Here is a 22,289-nt window from a genome sequence, read left to right as displayed (position 1 = left end):
TCACTCTGTCCTTGGCCTAAATTAAGTCAGGTGCCCACCTGTGAGCCAAGCGTGATGGCCATGGGAGTCATTTGGATTGCCATCAGGTGGATCCCATCCCCAACCAGGCAAGTGGGAGTAGAGACTGGCCCAAACCTCATAGACTGAGAGATGGGGGTGAGTAGGTCCTTTAAAGAAAGTTGGAGCACCCCTACTTGAAAGAAAGAGAAAAGAAGTTGGACAGCAATGCAACGAATACTCCTCTCAACTGGCTTATACTGACCGGAACTCCAAATTACAACTTACAGCCATGCAACGGAACTGACAATGCTTGTCCTGGTTTGCAAAACCAGGAAAGCAAATCTAGTAAGGGATTGACTCAACATTCACGTTCCCGATTCCTTAGGTGTTTGCTTTTAGAGGCAGTCTCTGCACTGTAGAAACACATTGCTGGGGATTGTTGTGGGTTTTTTTCTTTCTAAGTTTACTTATTTTTTTTTTTTTTGAGGAGTTAGAGGAGCAGAGAGAGAGGGAGAAACAGAATCCCAAGCAGGCTCTGCACTGTCAGTACAGAGCCTGACATGGGGCTCAGTCCCAGGAACCATGAGATCATGACTTGAGCCAAGATCAAGAGTCAGCTGCTTAGCCAACTGAGCCGCCCAGATACCCCACTGCCGGGAATGGTTAAAACTGGGAAAGGAGAGGGTGGGCAACAGAAAATAGCAAGTACACAGATAAATAGTAATCAAACAGCAAACACTTTTAACCCCTTGCTGATCGTCATTTTCCTTGAGAACGGAGCTAGCTACAATTCGGTGGCATCCTCAGATAAGGCAGACGGCATGCTTTCATTCTTCCCTTATTCATTTATTTGTGTAATCACCCAACAATCTTTTACTGAAATTCTACCGAGTGCTAGGAACTGGGCAATACACAGTGAGAGAACAGGAAGAAAAATAAAACCAGGTATCCAGCTCTAAGGTAACTTGCCATGATGGGGCGATGGGTATAGAAACAACCAAGCCCGGGATCAATATTCACATTCAGTTAAATATTCATTGGTTTGAAATAGACATATCTTGGTGTGCTTCTGCTGACTCCGCAAATCTAGGAAGACTGCAGAGAGGAAGCGGCATTTGGAAAACACTTTGCGGAGGAGTGAGCTTCAAACAAGAGGCCCGTGCAGATTCTAAAATTATTATTGCCTTCTAGTTCTTTATAGCTTCGATGCAGGCTCTGGCAAGTAAAAAATCTCATTCCGCTTCCATTTCCTTGCCACAGGCATTTATGGAATATGGGCCAAGTCAGTGCTAGGCCCCAGGAGCTGACGATAAATAGGCTTAAGTCCCCATCCTGAGGCACTGAACTGGGCGGTGAAACAGACAAACAGGTGGGTTGGCTACAACGTTGACTGTCAGCAAGCAAGAACGTGCAGGGTCAGAGTCTGTGCTCTAGCTGGTCCCTTGGCCATTGGTCTAAGCGTCTGCTCTCTTGGTCGGGACCCGAACACAATGCCACCGTCTCCAAAGTAAATGCCTGACGCGCAGATGAAAAGGTTCCCCTCTGGGGGAGGGGCAGAGAACTTGCCTGTACAAGCATGGCCACAGTTGACTGGCTTGCCTCGCTAAAAAAATATTGCAGCCACACCGCGTTGTGGTCAGGTATTGGATTACTTCCTCTTTTGTATTTTTGCAAAACATTCAACAGAGTTCGTTTCCTCAGGATCAGAGTAAACACCCTTTGGTTTTCTTTCTTTTCTTTTTTAGAACTACGGGTATCAGGAAGATCATAGGAGACCATATACGTTTAAAGGAAATCCATGCGTTAACTCATTTGTTGCCATTATTATTATTATTTTTTTTATAGCAATTTGAGATGATGAAGCATTCTAGAGCCAAGGGGTTTGGAATAAAACCAGGAGTCGTTACGTTAAACCTGACACTTTTACCAGAGTGTTTGGGAACCAGACCCTTCTCTGGTGCTCCTTTCCTCATATAGAAATGGGAGGTGGAAATCGACTTCACAGGGTTGTGATGAACATCGAATTCGATAGAACAAATCTTACACGTTTTGCACATTATAATCGATACACCAATGCCAGGTATTTCTTGATGTTTCTTTGTCACCAGTCACAGGGACACGTATTTCCAGTCACTGGCGTCTCTGAGGGTGGTCGTTTCATGCTCTGTGACTCCACGAACACACGCATCTTCTGAGGACTTGCTTTGCATCCGCCTTGTGTTTGCCGCTGGGGACGACAGAGACGAAGAGAACCCTGTTCTTGCACCAAGAACGCAAGCTCTTATTTAGGGTTTTTGCGAGCTGATCAGTCTGTCTCCTTCCTCCTCCTTTGCCCGACTCCCCCCATTTCTCAGCCTCTCTCTCTCTCTCTCTCTCTCTCTCTCTCTCTCTCGTCCTCTCTTAAAAAAAATAATAAATTTCCACCGTAATGCAAATATGAACGCTGAGCAAACAGTAAGGACGTATCTAGAGCATTTTTGAGACAGGAATTCTAGCTGCAAGAAATCTTGTATAAATGCTAAAAAAAAAAAAAAAAAGGAAAAAAAAACCACATTACTGAATTCATTTATGAGTTCTAACAGTTTCTTTTTAAGTCTTTAGGGTTTTCTATATATAAGATCACGTCATCTGCAAATGGATAATTTTACTTCTTCCTTTCTGATTTGAATACCTTTTACTTATTTTTCTTGCCTCGTTGCTCTGGGTAGGACTTCTAGTGGTGAGAGCAGGCTTATATTTACTGCTTACACTTTTCTCCTTCCATACACATACCCTCCACTGATAATGGAGGATTGAGCATTCTGGGGAACATACTTTTTTTCTTTTTTTTACGTTTATTTTATTTTGAGAGAGGGAGAGTGAGGGAGTAGCAGAAAGAGAGGGGAGAGAGAACCCCAAGTAGGCTCTGCACCTGTCGGGATGGAGAGGTGAGATCCCGAGATCCTGACCTGAACAGAAATCAGGAGTCAGACGCTTAACCGACAGAGACACCCAGGCGCCCCGTAACATACTTTTGAAAACACCGGCGTGGCTCCACTGGTTAAGCGTCTGACTCTTGACATCGGCTCAGGCCAGAATCTCGTGGTTCATGGGTTCGATCCCCGCATCCAGCTCCACGCTAACAGTGCAGAGCCTGCTTGGGCTTCTCGGTCTCCTCTCTCGGCCCCTCTCTCTCTCCCTCTCAAAATAAACAAAAAACTAAAAATAGATCAAAAAAAATAATAATAAAAGTGCTGCTTTCTAGCATGCAGGATAGAGGGCTCAATTCAGTTCTACCTAGCTTTTACTTCAGTTATTTATTGATTCCCCAAACGTTTCTGGATAACCTGTTTCTTGGCAGGCAGGATCCTTGATGTCGGGTCTCCAGGAATGAAGACAAATGACAAAACTCTCTGCCCTCATAAAGCTTACAGTCTGGCTGAGGAATGAATTTATCACTGCAAAAAATAAAAGTTGCGGTACGTGGCAGAGTGAAAGGTACTCAGGAGAAGAATAAAGCAGGGAACGAGCGAGGAGAGTGTGCGGAGGGCAGTTCAGTTAGCGACGGAAAACACTGGAGCTGAGAGCCAAGGGAGGTGAGAGAACACCCTGCGACTATCAGGGGGACGTTCTGGGCAGAGAGAAGAATGAGCACAAGATCCTGGAGCAGGCACGAGTCTGGCATTTAAGGAACGGCCAGGAGACAAGTGGACCTGGGGAGAGAGGAGCGAAGGGGTGGGCTCCAGGGCTAGAATTCCATCCCTGACCCTTGATGGGGTGGGCAACCCCTCCAAACTGCCATCCTGCCTGCGTGTAATAATCGTACTTATTTCCTAGGGCTGGGTGAGGTTTAATCACACACACGGAGTGTTTCATACGGTGCCTGCCTCATAGGAAATGCTCAAACGTGTTTGATGTGATCGTTATTGCTTACAGGTTAAGAAGGCAGGCTCATAGTCTCGGTTCCATTTCCCGGCCACGTGACTTCGAGCGAAGTATCGGACTCTCTGCGCCTCGGTTTTCTCATCTGTAAAATGAGGTTAATAACAGAGCCTCCCTCGTGGAGTTGGGATGAGGATTGAATGTGCTAATACTATCTGTGAAGGAGGTAGAACAGCGCCTGGGAACTAGTAAGGGCTCCATAAAGTTAGCAATGATTGGGATCATTAATGGTGTCCTGATAGGTTCCAGATCAGTAAAGGAATAGACTAAAGCCTTTTTGACGTCAGTCTTTTGGGAAAGGGGACTTGTGGACTTGGGCAGAGCCCGGGGTCTTGAGGAGTCAGAAGGATTTTTTTTTTTTCCCCTTCCTCCTCTAGAAAACATTAGCCGGGGCTGGAAGGAGGAGGATGAAAATAGAAAGAATAGAAGACACAGAGAGAGACCAACAAGGAGGAGAGCTATGGGTTTCAAGGAAGAGGGTACCAGACGCCCAGAACTGCCATTGGGCAAAATGGCTACCTGGTAAATGTAGGCAGATGTGACCAGCCCCAGCCTCGAATAAACGTGCCTGTATTCTAAGGCTGGCACCCTGACCAAATAGACTGGAACGACGAATGGCCCAAGAAGTCACATTTGTTGGGACTATGTATTAGTTATCTATTGCTGTGTGAGAAGTTACCCCAAACTTTGTGCTTTCAAATACGATTTTTTATCACATAGTTTCTACAGCTCAGAAATATGGACAATGCTGAGCTGGTTTCTCTGCTTGTGGGTGTTCAAAGGCTGGAATCAAAGGGCTGACTGGGGCCGTAGTCATGGCAAGGCTCAGCTGGAGAAAGATCTACTTCTGAGGCACTCACGTGGCGGTTGAGTGGATTCCCAGCCATCGGACTGAGGGCTTCAGTCCTTCACTGGTATTTCAGATAAGCCCTCAGATTCTGGTCTTGTGTGCTTTTCCAACATGGCAGCTTGCTTCTTCAAAGCGTGTAAGCCTAGAAGGTAATGGAGAGGCCAACAAGACAGAAGCCGCAGTCTTTTGTAACCTAATCGTGGGAGTGCCAACCCATCACTTGTGTCTCATCTACGCAGGAGAAGCAAGTTATTCGCTTCAGCCCACACTGAAGGGAAAGAGATCACACAACCATCTTTGAGGGTCATCTTTGCAAACTTTCTACCAAGACTCGACGTGACTGCTCCACTAACAGCTTCTGTTGCTAGGAGCATGTTCTATAGAAGATCCTGCCTTTGGCATCACCTCAGGGAGAAAGGTGAACCCCTTTCTTGGGAGAACCCCAAGAAAGAATGAGATTAACTCTTCTTCCGGGCTGACCCCCTGGGGCTTTGCACCCACACTTTTTCCACTACCCAATGCACCTCAGTATTGTCGGAACGTATTTTTTTTTTTTATCATTTACAATAGCAGAGATTTGTAGGGACCCACCGACAGCAGGAAATTCTTTGAGCTCAACTAAAATGTAAATATAAAATGTAAAATGCCACGCAGGGAGTTTCCTGGAAAGCTCAACCTTTGGTGAATCAACATATTGCCACGATGGACATTTTCATGAAATCCAGCTCTTGGTATGGAATAAAATTCTGACTCTAATAGCATCCACGCATTATCGCCAATAAACTGAGTCGATTTGGACAGAGCACAACTATGCAGTACTCATGTTGGAAAGCACCAGAAGATGACAAGCAAGAAGTGTTTGAGAAGTGTTCTCCAGAAGTTTCTCTTATGTTCTTACAGCTCGGTGTGACGAGGTAGCTCAGAAAAGCATCCCTTGAGCGACCGTGATGTATCCAGCTGGCCTGATCTGTGGGCCGCACCTGACCTGTCGCTGGTCCAGAAGACTGGAGGTTTCACCATCCTCCTGGGCGTGAATGCCACTGATGTGAGCCCAACAGGAAGTGTGACCTCATTCTGCTTCTCAGTCTCTGGTGACACAGGCTGTTTTTGAAAGAAAACAAGAGCGGTTTAAGGCTGACTTTCTCAAGAACGACATGCCCTTTTATTCTAGGAAACAACCAAAACAGCAAAAGGCCGCTGAAGACAAAACCTCTCTGCACACTCCTGCACACGGTAATGCGTGCACGCATCTGTTAAGAGGAGCGAAGGGGATTTCTCTTTATGATGAGACTTCCCTGCACCTGTTGACATTCTGTCTTTATTTTCAGCCGACAACCTGCTGAATCCTGGATGTCTCCACCGTCAGCCACAGGAAGCTTCATACTTCAGTAATTCTCCTCTTCATCAGTGGGAAGAGGAAACTGGGAACTCCCTTTGGAAGGAACACGTATGGACAGATTATTTTTCAGAACGGATGTGTGACTTTGATGGGACTGGTAGACAGAAGCTGTTTCTTGAAAAGATTTAGAGCTGTTACTGAAAGCTTTTCCAGTGTGACTAGTCCTTAATCAACTGTACTGTCTGTGGCCTGACGCAAATATTTGTAAGACATAGCAGGAAAACCTTGCCTTCGGCCACAGGTCTTGTTGGTTGAAAGTTAAACTCAATACTTGGGGAAAGCTAACATGGTGTAATTTGGGCTGCACACTTCAGATGATATCGATCAAAAGTCAAAAGGACAGTGACAAACTATTATATTATGATGCAAACAATATTGGTTTATATTCTAAATGAGCAACATCTACGAATGTGTGCTTTGATTTAGAGATCTTCCAAGGAATTCCAGAAAGTTCTCTTGACTCCCCTAAAGGTCTCTAGAAGCTAGGATCTATATTTTCTAAAAGCTGTGGCATATAATTTATTGAAAGAATCCATTTGGAGCTCTAGGATTATCCTGGTTTGACTTGATGTGTGACAGCTACAAAAACAATCCATTACTAGACATCGCATTTTCAAAATGTGGATAGAGGTGGCGAATCAGAACAAGAATTCAGTCCTACCTTGCAAGGCTATGAGAACAGCGCTGTGTACAAAGTATCATGGTCTACAGCAGGTGGATCTATGCGGTGAATGGCATATGATCAAAGTCGACGTAATTTACACACTTGGATATATGCCTAATTTGTAATTGAGAGAGTAAATTACATGCTCATGCAAACTGAGTTTTGAAATCTGCCTGGTGGCAGACAATTTTTAGGGCAATGCTGCCTGCACTGGTTGCAAATGTCCATGCTGACAGCACCTCTTAAAGACCACCAGCCCTCTCTATGACCACCTGTCAAGGGTTGGAGGTGTTGTGCGAAAGACGGACGCCGATCCCCAAGCGTCGCTTGAAACTTGATAATGAGGGTGATGTGTGTCGCATGACGAAAATACAAACACGTTTAGTTAGAGGGCTCTAAAACCAATCTTTTTTTTTTCCAGTTTCTTAATCAAATAATTCGTGTTCATTAGTTATTTTGACTACAAATCAACCACATCAATCTGGGTTTCCCAAATAAGATGTTGTTCTTATTTACAGAAAAAGGTTATTTGGACGCACCAAGCCAGACGATGGAAAATGTAATATAACATTGTAGCAGGTGCAACCCTGGTGGTCATTCATCCCAGTCTCCTCCTTCAGCCCTAAATCTCTGTGCCGTTCAGTAAACAAGCCTGACTAGTGCAATTAGTAGATGCCATCTGTTTTGGCATCATTGTTCTATTTTTAATATATAATCCACCTCCTTTTTAATGTCTCTTTCAGAAAATCTGTGAAGTTTGAACAAGCAGCCTTCCCAAGATGTACCGAACATCTCAACTGATGTCAACACCAGTGGCAAGTAAATGTAGGAGAGCTGCTATGCGCAATTATCTTTCGAACGATTAGACTTCTTTCAGCAATTTCCTTGCTTTGATTTTGCTGATACTCGTACCATTAACCATCTGTCAGTAGCTTGTGCTTCTTCAATGCCAGTGTTCACTTTGGCAATGATTTTGACTTCATTTCTTTCCTGGAGAGAAATGTGGTATTTGTCTTTTTAGTGGGGGGAAAAGAAATCACTGGTTTTCTAGATGCCTGTGCGTAAATGCGAAAGGAGATTGTTTATCAGCTACTATTAAGATGCAAAACTGTCTATAAAAAATACTGAATGATTTTGATAGCTACTTGCAGAAAATAAGGGCGTTGTTCAAACGGCAGTGGTTTCAAGCTTCTTCCTTCCTCTTGTCATTTTCTCCCCAAACCCTGCTTCTAACCCCACCTCACACACCTACGATTTACTCCTTACAAACCAACCAGCCCAATCTGAAGGTCTAAGCTCCTTGCTTTGTCTTAGATACTAACCGTCCACGACGGAATCAAGTTTCACCGAGCCTCTCTATTAGAAGTGTTCACACATGACTATATAAAATCGTGCTTTAGAGTGTAGGATATTAATTAGCTGCACTTTCCCCAGCTGAGATTAGGTGCTATGCCTTTGGTTAAAGTGGAGTGAATGGCTAAATGAAAGGAAGGATGATTTATTTTTAATGAAGAATATTCACAGGCCTCATACGTTGGAAAATTATTAATATAAAACAAAACAAGGGGCGCCTGGGTGGCGCAGTCGGTTAAGCGTCCGACTTCAGCCAGGTCACGATCTCGCGGTCCGTGAGCTCGAGCCCCGCGTCGGGCTCTGGGCTGATGGCTCAGAGCCTGGAGCCTGTTTCCGATTCTGTGTCTCCCTCTCTCTCTGCCCCTCCCCCGTTCATGCTCTGTCTCTCTCTGTCCCAAAAATAAATAAACGTTGAAAAAAAAATTAAAACAAAAAAACCCCAAAAAAAAACAAAAAAAAATATAAAACAAAACAAAACTTTATTTTTTTCCTTCCCTAATGTCTTCTCCTCATGAGTTTACAACGGGAGTGCCTTAAAATGCGCTAATGAGAGACAGTCTAAGCAAATGATTGAATTCCTCAAATTACTGAGTAAGGTAAAAAAAAAAAAAAGCTAGCACACCGAGTAATTGATTTGGGTTTTCTACAGTTTCACACAAGATACTTTCTTCCTCCTTTTCGTGATGAGTCGGTTTGATGTTAATGGTTTATTATTGCCCTCATCCTCCGGTAAGAAACCTCTAGAGGCATACGGAGTGAGAGGAGAAACAGATGACAGAAGCCCTGGGTTATTTCTGGCTCGGCCCCGGTGACAAGTTGGGTTAGTCCTGATTTCACTGCATGGCCGCACCAGTTGGATTCCCTGCCGAGGCAGGAACTACTCACACCTTCTTTAAAGCCTCCGTTATTTGCAGTCATGCGTGGTGGGGAGGTGTGATAAATTTGCACTCTCCCGTTATGCTTCTGCAGGTTCTTCAGGCTCTGAGAGACGATATACCGGAGAGCCGTCTCCCAGATGCCTTTTCCCAAGGTATTCCATGGGACTTCTCGCAAGCCACGTCAATCACGGTTCTCCCCCTGTGTGTCTCATTTTCTTGTATTCCTGGTTTAAAAATGTTAGTTTTAGCTCCCATCCAGCTTTGGCGTGGGTATAAATCTTCAGTCCCATGCACGCACAAAATGAAAACTTGCATAACCTAATAACGGAATGGTGGGGGGTGGGGCGTGGCAAAGTGAATTGTTTGGGGAGTGAAGAAACTACGGAACACTGATTACTTTTTCCCGAACTAAGGTTCTCCTAAATATGCTTTGCTATCTCAGTTTGTAAGAGCAACAAAATCCCGCACCAATGCACCAGCTGGCCGAATGCCATGTTCTACAAACACGTGTCGAGTCGACCGTTTTGTTCAAGTTCTCCGAAGAAGGCTCCTTTTCCTTCCTTCCTTTTTTCCTCCCCTGCCTCTTCTCTCTGTCTTTTATTCCTTACGCAGGCCTCAGTTGATGTTTTCTCTAGCATTTTGTAAAATGTGCCAGTGGTATAAAGGAATCGTGCGTTGGCGTTAGAGCCTGCCCTTGTTTGTAAATGCCAGGCCTCTCGCTACCGTCAAATGAATCAGCGAAGCACGAACTAACAAGCCGTGTGGAATGAGCCCTCCAGATAGGGGTTCGAATCCTAGTTTTATCATTTGCTGGCTATTATAAAATGTCCAAGTTATTTGTCCTTCTGCATCATATATATACATGTGTATATATATACATATATACACATTATATATATGTGTGTACATATATATGTCATATATACACACATATATATATACATTATATATATATACGTGTATATATATACATTATATATATATACGTGTATATATGTGTATATATATATACACACACATATATATACGTGTATATATATGTGTGTATATATATGTGTATATATATATATACATATACATTTTTTTTCCTACAGTACAATGATGATTACATACAATACTTAGCTTTTGGGGAGGTTAGTGAAAAGTAGATAAAGCATTCACTATGAGCCAGGTCCACATTTTCAATAAGTAATATCCATTTAAAATAGTATTTTACTAACTTTAGTGCACGTATTAATTGCGGACAGGCTTCTACATTTAACACTTTACCAGAAATTCAGTAGAGCATGCGGCATGATGTTGCCTTTCAGTCACACAGGCATGTGATTGTTTTTCAAACCTAAGACACATGGATATTTACCCAGCTGAATCTTAAGAGATTTCCCTGGATACCAGATCACAGACTGTATGGTCGTTTGGGTAGCTGACCAGGTGGGAAATTGGCCAAAGTCAAAAAGATCTCTCTGACTGCGTGTTCACCTTGTAACTCATATATATCTGATGGCTGCACAGTTGTAATTTATCTATTGCAGGGGAAGAGTAAGGATATGGCAATTGGAGGACTATTCAAAGGGAGGGGGTGGAGACTGTAAGCTTCCAAATAGCTTGTAATAATAAACTTATATAATAAGCACCCCAAATAAATAAGCTCATATGATAAGCACCCCAAATAGGCCAGTCTGCAATTTCTCCATCCAAGAAAATGGATTACTGTCAAGGGTGTAGTTGCATCCTATGGCGAGGAGACTGATTAGCCTATAACGTTTTCATCAAAATGTTTCAAACAGAACGAAGCGCTAAATGCCCTGTTGTCCAATGCTGTCACTAGCGAGGAGATGAAGCCCAGATTAAGAGTGACATTCTCAGGTGGCTGAATGCATGCATGCACAGAGGTAGCCGTGAATGCAAAGAGCTGTTTTCCTTCATGGTGGCTAGAAATGTGGTTCCTATGGGCCTGGACGTGGTGGGTGGAGGTTTAAACTACTTCCTTTCTTCCCTCTTTAGTTTTGCCTGTGATTTCCCGGATGGTGACAGTTCCTTTGAAGGCTGCTCTGCAGCTCTCTTGACGGGCTCCCACGTTACCTGTCGCCGAAGTCCCAGACTCCTCTCCAATGGCTACTATGTTTGGACAGAGGACCCTTTCCTCTGTGACAAAGATGGCAACATAACTCTGAGCCCACCCCAGGCCAGTGTTCTTTACAAGGAGAATTTAGTTAGGTAAGTAGTGGATAATACGTCAAAGAATCCAAAATCCAATCCATCCATTAATTACGCGTTCATTCATTTGTTCACTCAGCAATGATTTACGAGAGCTCATTCCTGCTCCAGACCATGGAAGCGTAAAGACCGACAAGGGGCAGGGATAGCTGACATGAAAATAAACCAAGGTGATCAAGTGATACGGGTGCCGGGGCGGAGGTCTGAATAGACTGCAGGGCAGGAGAAAAGGAAGGGAAGGCTATTTCACGCGGGGAAACCGGTTGAAACAAGATTCCTAGAGATAATGAAGATCGATTTGAGTCTGGAGAGAAGTAGGATCTCAGTTAAAATGAAAGTAGCAAAGGAGACTTCCAGGAGACCCTGTACAATTTCGGAAATGGCGGGTGGTTTGGCAGAGATATACCTCAGGGTGGAAGGAACATGAGAGAACACTGAGCAGACACGGGGGCTGAGCCGAGAACTTTCAAGTCCAGCTAAGGGGGTTGGGCTTTGTTCTGTAGGCATAGAGGAGCCATTGACAAATGACCGGATTATCCTTAGCACGGCGACACTGGTTACAATGTAGAGGACACGTTGCTGGCAGTGTGGATGTGTGAGTAGTCAAGATCCTTCAGAAATGTGAAACAAATTACGTCACCATCATGCCCATACGGAGTGGTTTCCCTTCGCTCCGATGTCAAAACCCAACTCCTTCACACGACATTCAAGTTTCTCCACTATTGTCACTTTCAAGGTTCTTCATTCATTCCCTCCTTATTTTTACCTCCCCAGCCTTATTTCCTAGCATGACTTAATATAAGACCTACCTGTTCCTCAATGAATAGACCAGATAGTCCTATGCAGTTCAGTGGTCTCCTCCCCCGGGAAGCCTCCCCTGACTCCCGATCAGCAATGCCTCCCCTGGTGCTCTCAGTGCAGCTTCTAGTTAGTTCCATCAGAGCACAAGCCCCCTACATAGCACTGGTAATGCAGAGAAGAGACCATAGAGCCAGCCTGCCTCAGTTTGCAGCCCAGTTGTGACACTTCCTGGATGATCTCAGCCAAGTTGCTTAGCCTTGTGTGCCTCAGTTTCCTGATCTGAAAAAATGGGGTCACGGCAGTACCTGCCTCCCAAAGCTGTTCCAAGGATAATGTGAGTTATCATATGGAAACCACTGAGAAAGACCCCTGGTGCAGAAAAAGCTCTATGAAGGCATTAGCTTCGTCTGCCTTATCCTTGTCTTTCTCCTATAATGGGTTGTGAACTTTCTGTGCCCAAGGTTGGATCTTGTATCTCAGTATCTTAGATATCGATCCAGGCACCTGGAGCACACAGAAGTTTAAGAAACTTCTGTGGGGTTAACAGAGGGAACAAATGAAATGAGCTTTGCAGATGTATTCTATGGATCAAATGATTCTCACTAAATTCTCGGTGTTGAACCACAGGGGGCTGCTTTTCATTATGTATCATGCTTTCATTTCTTTCCAGGATATTTAGAAAGAAAAAGAGAATCCGCCCTTCCTTTTCTAATCTCTTCAGCCTTGGTGCCTCTAAATCCTGGCAGCATGGAAATATCTTTGGTGATGTTGACTCTTCCCTAAGTGAGGACACCTGGCTGGAGGGGGTCGGGAGGCTGGACACGCACCATTGCAACGATATCGGTGAGTTTGAATCGCCTTTTCCACGGTGAAGTATCATTTGCAAATGGGCCGCAGCAACCATGTGGTCCTGAGCCAAATGTAAACTCCAGAGATGACCATCACTTCATAGAAAGAATGGGCCAGGGACGCCTGGGTGGCTCAGTCGGTTAAGTGTCTGACTTCGGCTCAGGTCATGATCTCGCAGTTCATGGGTTCGAGCCCCGCATCGGGCTCTGTGCTGACAGCTCAGAGCCTGGAGCCTGTTTCGGATTCTGTCTCCCTCTCTCTCTCTGACCCTCCCCTGTTCATGCTCTGTCTCTCTCTGTCTCAAAAATAAATAAAACGTTAAAAAAAATTAAAAAAAAAAACACCCTGTCTTAAAAAAAAAAAAAGAAAGAAAGAATGGGCCATATTTTAAAAAGTCACTTAAGGGCCACCTGGTGGCTCAGTGGTTGAGTGTCTGACTCTTGATTTCCGCTCAAGTCGCGGTCTCACGATTCGTGGGATCAAGCCCCATGTTGGTCTCTGTGCTTTCACCTTGGGATTCTCTCTCTCTGCCCTTCCCTCACTTGTGCACGCTCTCTCTCCCTCTCTCTCTCCCTCAAAATAATTATAAACTATAAAAAAATAAAAAGCCCCACCCTTTGTATTAAACCATGAGCTCATGGTTTGTGAGTTTGAGCCTCACGCTGGGCTCTGTGCTGACAGCTCAGATCCTGGAGTCTGCTTCCGATTCTGTGTCTCCCTCTCTCTCTCTGCCCCTCCCCTGCTCATGCTCTGTCTTTCTCTCTATCAACAATAAATAAACATTAAAAAAAAAAAAAACTTGAGGGGCGCCTGGGTGGCGCAGTCAGTTAAGCGTCCGACTTCAGCCAGGTCACGATCTCGCGGTCCGGGAGTTCGAGCCCCGCGTCAGGCTCTGGGCTGATGGCTCAGAGCCTGGAGCCTGCTTCCGATTCTGTGTCTCCCTCTCTCTCTGCCCCTCCCCCGTTCATGCTCTGTCTCTCTCTGTCCCAAAAATAAATAAACGTTGAAAAAAAAAAAACTTGAAAAATAAAAAAGAGCCAACAGGATTTGCTGATGTGGCGAGAGAGAAGTCAAACATGTTTATTCATAAGCTAAGTACTTTACATTTTGTCCTGTTTAAGTTTATGACCTTGTTTATATACATTACCTTGTTTAAGTATCCCCACACCCTCACTTTTTATAATTATGGTGAACGTGAGGTTTGGAGTTCAGTGACTTGCCCAAGTTAATTTTAAGTTTATAAAACAGCAGAACTGGAATCCAACGTGGGTCTGTCTGGTTCAAAAGCCTGGTCTTAGCTCTAGTTCTAGGAAGGGTTTTGCTTTTCTTTCCAACATAGACCTCTTAGCCCAGGCTCCAAGAGCAAGCAAGACGAGTCCTGTAATACAATAATGTAATAATAAAGGTAGAGTACTTACATGTCTTACATTTTTCTTAACCTGCTTCCTGGGCAGAAAACACAATGCTACATTAATTTTTAAAAAACTTTTAAGTTGCAGTAATTATAGCTTCATGAGAAGTTGCAAAAAATAGTACAGAGAAGGTCTGCCTATACTTTATCCAGCTTCCCTCACTGGTTACGACTTACTCAACTATATACAGTCATTATCAAAACCAGGAAATGTATATTGCCACAATATGATTAAGGCTTTAAATGCGCTTGTGTGTGTGTGTGTGTGTGTGTGTGTGTGTGTGTGAGTGTAATCCTGGGTTAGTTTCAAAACAGGGTGCTTGTGAAGTGAAGACACAATTCTTACACGAACACAAGATTAATTAAATTGAGGGTATCCCAGTTCTCACGATAACAAGGATGTATAAACAGCACAAAGAGAAGAGAAAGAGGCAGGGAGGTGGGGAATGAGCCTGGAAAGATAGACCAAAGATATATTTGGAGAACCTTCTGTGCCGTGTTGAGGAGTTTGGATTTTATCCTATTCAGTCAGGGGTATCTTAGAAGGCTCTTAAGCAGGGCAATGACATGATCAGATTTGAATTTTCAAAGATTACCTTTACAATAACATGAAGTAACGATTCAATGAAGAAAACCAAGTGAGCACTCAGAGGCAATTCAAACCAATGGGCACCCTAAGGAACGCGGCTCTGGAAATAGAGAGGGAGGAGGAGATTTAAGGAATGTTCTTCAAGGCAGAATGGACAGGCTGGTGAATGAATGTAATGATGAGACATGGGAGGGAATCAAAGAAAGCCGGGGTGGGGGGAGGGGAGGGCGGCATGAAAAGTTCTGCCATCACAAAGGCCTGGAAGACAGTACTGTTGGAATGATGAGGAGGTTAATAAGGCTTTTTGAGCTGGGTGGGCCGGGATTCAAGTCCTGACGCCATCTTTTCCCACCCTCGGTGTTCTTGGGCAAGTTAATAATCCCCATGACCTCCATTTCTTCATATACAAAAGAGAAAAAAATGGAAGCACATGGAATTTTTGTGAGGATGAAATGCACGAGTTCATGAAAGGTACATATTAGCACGGGGGCTGGCGTTCTGCACAGGACATATTAGTCGTAAAAGGCAAAGAAAGAAAGAAAGAAAGAAAGAAAGAAAGAAAGAAAGAAGCGAGGCAATGAATTCTATTTCATAGGAGCTGAATTTGAGGCACCAATGGGAAGGGGAAAGATGGCCAGGGGAGGTTTGGAAATGTAACAAAGGAGTTCCGGAGCAAAGGAAGGGCCTAGAGATATTGCTTTGGAAGCCAATATGAAAAGTAGTGGAGGTCTCTGGAATAAAGGGATCTACCTACGGAAAACGTGAATGAGCAGAAAGGGGAGTTAGAAAGGAACTGAGGAGGTTGAACAGAAACTCCAGTTATAATTTTCCCTACCGTAATCAGTGCCATGGGTCAGCCAGCCATCCCAACCAATCTGTGTTATGTAGATCCCGTCTCCAATGTCGGTGAGGGTATATTACAATGTGTGTGTGTGTGTGTTAGATCCGTCCATGTTGACAAGGATATGGAGAAAAGGAAACCCTTGTGCACTGTTGGTGGGAATGCAAATGAGTCCAGCCACTACGGAAAACAATGAGGAGGTTTCACAAAAAAATTAAAAATAGAACTACCATATGATCCAGCAATCCCACGTCTAGGCATGGACTCAAGAGAATTGAAATTGGAATCTCAAAGAGATATTCTCATTCCCTTCTTCCCTGTAGCATTATTTACAGGAGTCAAGATATAGAAACAACCCAGTGTCCATCCATGGTGAATGGGTAAAGAAAATATGGTATATACGTACAAGGGACTATTACTCAGCATCATGAAAAAAGGAAACCCTACATTTACAGCAACTTGGAGAGAATATTATTCTCCTCCCTATTTTATGGAGAGGGAAACTAAGGCAGACTGGGTCCTTTCCCTAGGGGCACACAACAAGGAGATAGTGTCACCTGGATTCCAACCCAAGAGTCTTGAGCATAGGTCACTATGCTATATGGGGAAAATTTCTCAGGCAGGGAACCCGAAGAGCAAGATGTCATCAAAGAGGAGAATATGGCTAATGGTGTTCAGCTTAATAAAGGAGTCAATTCAAGAGTCCTGTAGCTTTAAGGTCTCCGATAAACAAGAGACGTATGGAATCTTTAATCAGAAGGCCACATAGAGGTTATCTTGCCTACTCCTGGCATCCCTGGCAGATGCCTACACATCCCTGGCACAAATGCCTACGGTAATAAAGAGCACGAATTGCCTTTTAATTGAGATATAATTCACATGTCACAAAATCTCCCATTTTAACGTGTACAATTCAGTGTTTCTTCAAATGATATTCACAAGGCAGTTTGTCCAACCATGACCACTTTTTAGAATTTTGATTTAAAAAAAAAAAAGAATTTTGATTTTAATTCCAGTATAGTCAACATGCAGTGCTAAGTCAGTTTCAGGTGCAGGATATAGTGATTCACAATTATATACATTAGTCAGTGCTCATCATAAGCGACTTAATCCCCTTCACCTGCTCCACCCATCCCCCACCCCCACCCCCCACCTCCCCTCTGGGGACTGTCTGTTCTCTATAGTTATGAGTCTGTTTCTTGGCTTTTCTCTTTTGTTGTTGCTGTTGTTCACTTATTTTGTTTCTTAAATTCCACATGTGAGTGAAATCATATGGTATTTATCCGTCTTTCTCTTACTGACTTATTTTGCTTGGCATTATACTCTCCGGATCCATCCATGTTGTTGCAAATGGCAAGGGTTCATTCTTTGTTGCGGCTGAGCAATATCCCATTGTATAATATGTACCACATCTTCCGTATCCATCATGTATCGATGCACACTTGGGCTGCTTCCCTGTCTTGGCTACTGTAAATAATGCTGCAATAAACATAGAGGCGCATGAATCCTTTTGAAGTAATGTTTTCATATTCTTTGGGTAAAGACAGAGGGCAGCTCTATTTTTACTTTTTTGAGGAACCTCCCTATTATTTTCCACCGTGACTGAACCGGGCAACCAGGATCAGTTTCTAATTCGGGAACATTTTCATCAACCCAAAGAGAAACCCCACACTCCTTACCAGCCACTCCCTATTCCTGTGCCCCCTCCCCAACCGCAGCCCCTGACAACCTTAAGTCTACTTTCTGTCTCCTTGAATTTCCCCACTTGGGACTGCTGTGACTTTTTAAGCCTGCCTCTTCCTCCCACTGGTAATACCGTTGTGGCAGTGGGTTGCCTACGTTGACCTATCATGTGCTTTTTGAAAGTTTCCATCCCTCGGTTCGAGGCTGGCTTTCTGGAGTACACGGGGCAAGTCTCTTCTTGGTTCTAAAGCAACATTTCCCGAAGTGTGTGGCGGGGGGGGGACAGACACCTCTGGGACGCAGAGGTCACGAACCCTGAATCCCACAGGGACGGAGCATCTCCGACACCTTTTCCGATTCCCTCAGTCCTTCTAACACAACCCAGGAGAAAGGCTCAGCTTAAAATCTTGGCGGCTTTAAGGTTCCAAACTCTGGCTACTCTTGTTTTCACAAAGTTCTTTTTAACAAAGAACCGGCTCAGAGCTTTGTGGTACAACAATATTGAGGGCAAATTAAAGAAGCTCTTATTTTCATTGTAGTCCATTTTAAGTTGCTTTCTCTGTGTGGCCTGTAAGTGATTGATGTCAAGTTTCCCTTAAAGTAAGGGGTTTAACAAAACAATTTAGAGAAAATATAAGACATGGCTAAGAGTGAGCGGGCTCCAGGATACGACAAAAATCGGCACAATGATGCTTGGATGCTGGAAGTTTGGGAATCGCTGTTCCGAAGGCAGTGTTCCGCATATTTGGAAATTAACATCTAGCTTTCCTGTAGTTGCCTCCTGGAAACATGTCCAAACAATCGGAAAGCAATTGGACCACAGCGGCACCGCATGAGGATGAGATATCTTGCTAAAAGCCTCATGGTTTCCAAACATCTTCTAAATGTAACAAGTCAAGCCACCCCCCCTGCAACATCAGTAATTAGGCAACGGAGGGCTCACGGGACTTTGAAATCCCTCATCTTTGCTGTCAAATGTAATCAAATCTTCCCCAGACTTCTGGTTTTCCGGATTTACCCAAGGCCCCGTGACTTTTATCAGCAATTTATTTTTCTCTGCCAACGTCGCCTCATCAGAAGACTCAAGAAAAATTCAAAATTAAATTGTTCTGCCGTCTTCTCTCCGGGGCCACGGATGCAATCAAAACTTACTTCCCCTAACTTGCTCGTCCCTCGTTTTTCAGACGAACAAGGGTTTTCATTGGTTGCCTATTTTATCCTTAGCTCACCCCTTCTGCAGCTGTGTCTAGACCACCTTCCTCATCAGTTGCAATTCATTTTTTTAGCCGTGGCATTTAGCAGCTTCCCAGACCCCGAGGCTGCAGTTTGGGAGACATTCCCAGAGGCTGTGAGTCACACGGAAAGAAGATAAAGCTTTCGTGCAGGGAGGACTGATCAGGACTGCCCGCTCCGCTTCTGCCAGTCCGAGGAAAGAAAGGCAAGACAACCACGGGCAGGGCTTCCCAGCTTGAGGTCTGTGATTTTTTTCCAGAGCGCATGCCTCTCCTATAAATATCTTTGATGACAACATCTGTACGTGGCTTTGTGTTTCCCTCCACGGCAAACAATAATGCCCATTTTATATGCAAACGTAGGGAAATATGCTTGGAAGAAACAGACCCTTTGAAAACAGAAGGAAGCCGGGGGCGCCTGGGTGGCTCCTTCAGTTCAGCGTTTGGCTTCGGCTCAGGTCACCATGTCCCCGTTTGGGAGTTCGAGCCTCGCGTCGGGCTCTGTGTTGACAGCTCAGAGCCTGGAGCCTGCTTCGGATTCTGTGTCTCCCTCTCTCTCTCTCTCTCTCTCTCTCTCTCTCTCGGCCCCTCCCCTGCTCATGCTCTGTCTCTCTTTCTTTCTCAAAAATAGATAAACACTAAAAAAATTTAAAAAAAAAAACAGAAGAAAGCTACATTGAATTTAAATAAATCAGGAGAAACTAAATGAGTATCTTCAAATGTAATCTCAAAACTATTTGCTGAAGCTGTATCTGCATTAGGAGCCTCTCATTGATTGTTAAGGGTGGAGACAAAAATTAAATGTCAGTAGGGGAAAGTGTACATTGGGGGCAAACCCTGTCTTTCCACAGCTGAAAATGCCTTGATCATTCTTTCATGCTAAGGTTTTATCTTTTGTAGCTTCCTCTCTTTTTTTTTTTTAATTTTTTTTAAACGTTGATTTGTTTTTGAGACAGAGAGAGACAGAGCATGAACAGGGGAGGGGCAGAGAGAGAGGGAGACACAGAATCGGAAGCAGGCTCCAGGCTCTGAGCCATCAGCCCAGAGCCCGATGCGGGGCTCGAACTCACGGACCGCGAGATCGTGACCTGAGCCGAAGTCGGACGCTCAACCGACTGAGCCACCCAGGCGCCCCTGTAGCTTCCTCTCTTTAATGCCATCTCTTCTTCCAGAAAATTCTGTGCCATATTCTAGTATTCCTCATGGGCACATTTTTAGTTCCTCCGGCTCCCGGTGCAAAGCTGTAAGTTCAACAAGGCAGGCTTGGGCAACAAACAGCCCAGGAACATTTTTCCTTTTCTCACATCTCTCCCATCTATATCTCTGCGGATTTGTGTTAAGCGTCACTCTTGAAGGAATAATCAGCCATGAAAGTTCTCAGCTCTTTCTCACGCCCGCGTGAATTTGACCGGATAGGCTTCTCTCTCTCTCTCTCTTCTTTAACGGCCTTATTGAGATATGACTGATACACAAAGAATTGTACGTATCTAATGTGTAAATTGGATGAGTTCGAACAGACGCAAATACCCCAATCAAGGTGATAGGAATATCCAACAACTCCAGAGTTTCCCTGCGTCCGGGTGTATGTGTCCGGGTGTGTGTTCGCTTGTGTGTAGTAAGAACAATCACCCTGAGATCTACCCTCCCGGCGAATGTTGCAGGACACAACACAGTTGTGAAGGATTTAGCGGATGCCTAGAACCTGTTCATCTAGCGTAATTGAGACTCTACACTCGCTGCACGGCAATCCCCTTACCACCCCTGCCCCCACCCCCCAGGCCCTGGAAACCAGCATTCTGTCAGCCTCTGTGGCTGACGATCTTAGGTGCCTTTATGTCCGTGGACTCAGGCACGGTTTGTCCTGCTGTGACTGACTGATTTCACTTGGCACAGCGTCCCCCAGGTTCATCCATGGCGTCGCAAATGGCAGGGCCTTCTTGATTCGCTCATCTGTTGATGGTTGGGTCGTTTGGGTAGGCTGTTGAGAACGGTGCCGCGGTGCTCATGACCCACGGCCTCCTCTGCGCACGGTCATTGCCGGATGATCCACCCGTCTCACTCGGCCGTTTCCTTTCTCTATGGAAACCGGCAAGGATGCTTCCGCAGACTGCCTCGTCAAGCGGCCACAGGTCGTGGGTGGGATCGTGGGAGGGAGACTGCGAGGCTGGCAGAAACTCCCCGGTCCCAAAGCACCCGCTCATTGGCTCAGTATCCAGGCCGCGTGGGAGGGCAGCGCCACTCACGGAGGGAGTCAGCCCATCGGCCCGGGGTTGGAGGCCGCTCTCCTACCGCCTCAGATCGGCCGTAGCCTCCACGAAGATGAGCCGTGACCCCCTGTCTCTATGGTTACCATGGCCCTGTGACAGTGGCCCGAGTTCTTACAGCGCCTTCACGACCGACTTCACGTGTCTCAACCTCCCTGCCTCCCACCGGAACTCTCTGTTTATCAACACATCTTAGCGAGTGCTGACAAACACACTAAGTGTCATTGCTGGTGACGGGGGCTGGGACAGGTGAAGCGACCTTTTTTCTCCTGGGGCTTTCGGTCTAGTAAGGGAGGCAGATATTAAACAAAAACCGCACCAATTACGTATCATACAGTATGTGTTTACAGAAGAATTGCAAAATCATCAGTTATGATTTGCCCTAAGAAGGCGGAGCGTGGGGCGTTTTGACAAGAGTAAGGGCAATCAGGAAGATACAGAAAATGCAGGAAAATGCAGATGTTCTCCCCGCTCCTAAGTGTTTACCAGAGTTGCTGAGAGAGCACTAATGATCGAGACACCTTCTACACTTGGGTCTGCTCCCCCTGTGACGGGGTTTCACAGCCTCAGCATTACTGACACTCGGGACTGGACAATCCTTCGTCGCAAGGCCCGTCCTGTGCATTACAGGATGTGAACAGCATCCCTGGGCTCTATTCCCTAGCTGCCAATCGCAACCCTCCCCACCCCCGCGAGTGCCAGCCAAAAACATCTTTAGACATCGCCAATTGTCCCCGGGGGATAAACCTCCTCCGGTGAAGGAGGACCTGTTATAGGAGGACCCCATGTGTCTCTTGGGCTCCTGGAATGGGGCTAGGAGTCTCTCACTGCTGAGCGAGCACTTGAACCTCCAACACTCCTCACATTAGACTCCTGCTCCAGATCGCCCACAGCATAAACCTTAGCCCCTGAGTGGGACCCATGAGGCCCTTCATGACCTGGCAGTCTAGCCAGAATCACCTGCCGGAAGTGCCCACACCCACGTGGTCCCCCGTCCAGCCTCGTAAGAGAACTTGCTCCTTTGGGAACCACGCTGCTGTGTTCTCTCACGAGTTCTTTCTTCTCCTCCTCTTCCCTTCCTCATCCTCATCCTCTTCCTCTCTCCCCTCCTCCCTCCCTCCTTATCCTGTCTCCGACCTTCCGTCTTCTTGCTGTCTCTCTGGAAGAACTCCTCATCGAGTTTCCCCTTTCATTCCATCTCATGTGTGAAGCCTGCCTGAATCGCCCCTGACGGACTCAGACACTCCTTCCTAGACTCTCCCCGGATGCCTTCTGCTGCCCTTCGTTGTAGCAATGACCCCACTGCCTCCGAATTGTTGGCATATATGTCTGTCCCT

General features: G+C 45.3%; 1 protein-coding gene across 1 annotated transcript in view; it reads left to right on the top strand.

Moving 5' to 3' along the window:
* The first annotated feature begins 3,157 nt into the window (after window positions 1-3,157).
* TMEM71 (transmembrane protein 71) overlaps window positions 3,158-22,289 on the top strand; it is a 28,553-nt gene continuing 9,421 nt past the window's right edge. Inside the window, exons 1-5 of the mRNA XM_043601785.1 lie at window positions 3,158-6,218; window positions 7,578-7,659; window positions 9,157-9,217; window positions 11,070-11,282; window positions 12,754-12,926. Of these exons, the coding sequence (XP_043457720.1) occupies window positions 7,614-7,659; window positions 9,157-9,217; window positions 11,070-11,282; window positions 12,754-12,926 (493 nt within the window). The 5' untranslated portion in view covers window positions 3,158-6,218; window positions 7,578-7,613. The remainder of the gene's footprint in view (window positions 6,219-7,577; window positions 7,660-9,156; window positions 9,218-11,069; window positions 11,283-12,753; window positions 12,927-22,289) is intronic.

The sequence above is a fragment of the Prionailurus bengalensis genome, chromosome F2 (genome assembly GCF_016509475.1).
Source record: "Prionailurus bengalensis isolate Pbe53 chromosome F2, Fcat_Pben_1.1_paternal_pri, whole genome shotgun sequence".
Lineage (NCBI taxonomy): Eukaryota > Metazoa > Chordata > Mammalia > Carnivora > Felidae > Prionailurus > Prionailurus bengalensis.
The sequence above is the reverse complement of the archived record's forward strand: the minus strand, read 5'-3'. Positions and strand labels throughout refer to the sequence as shown.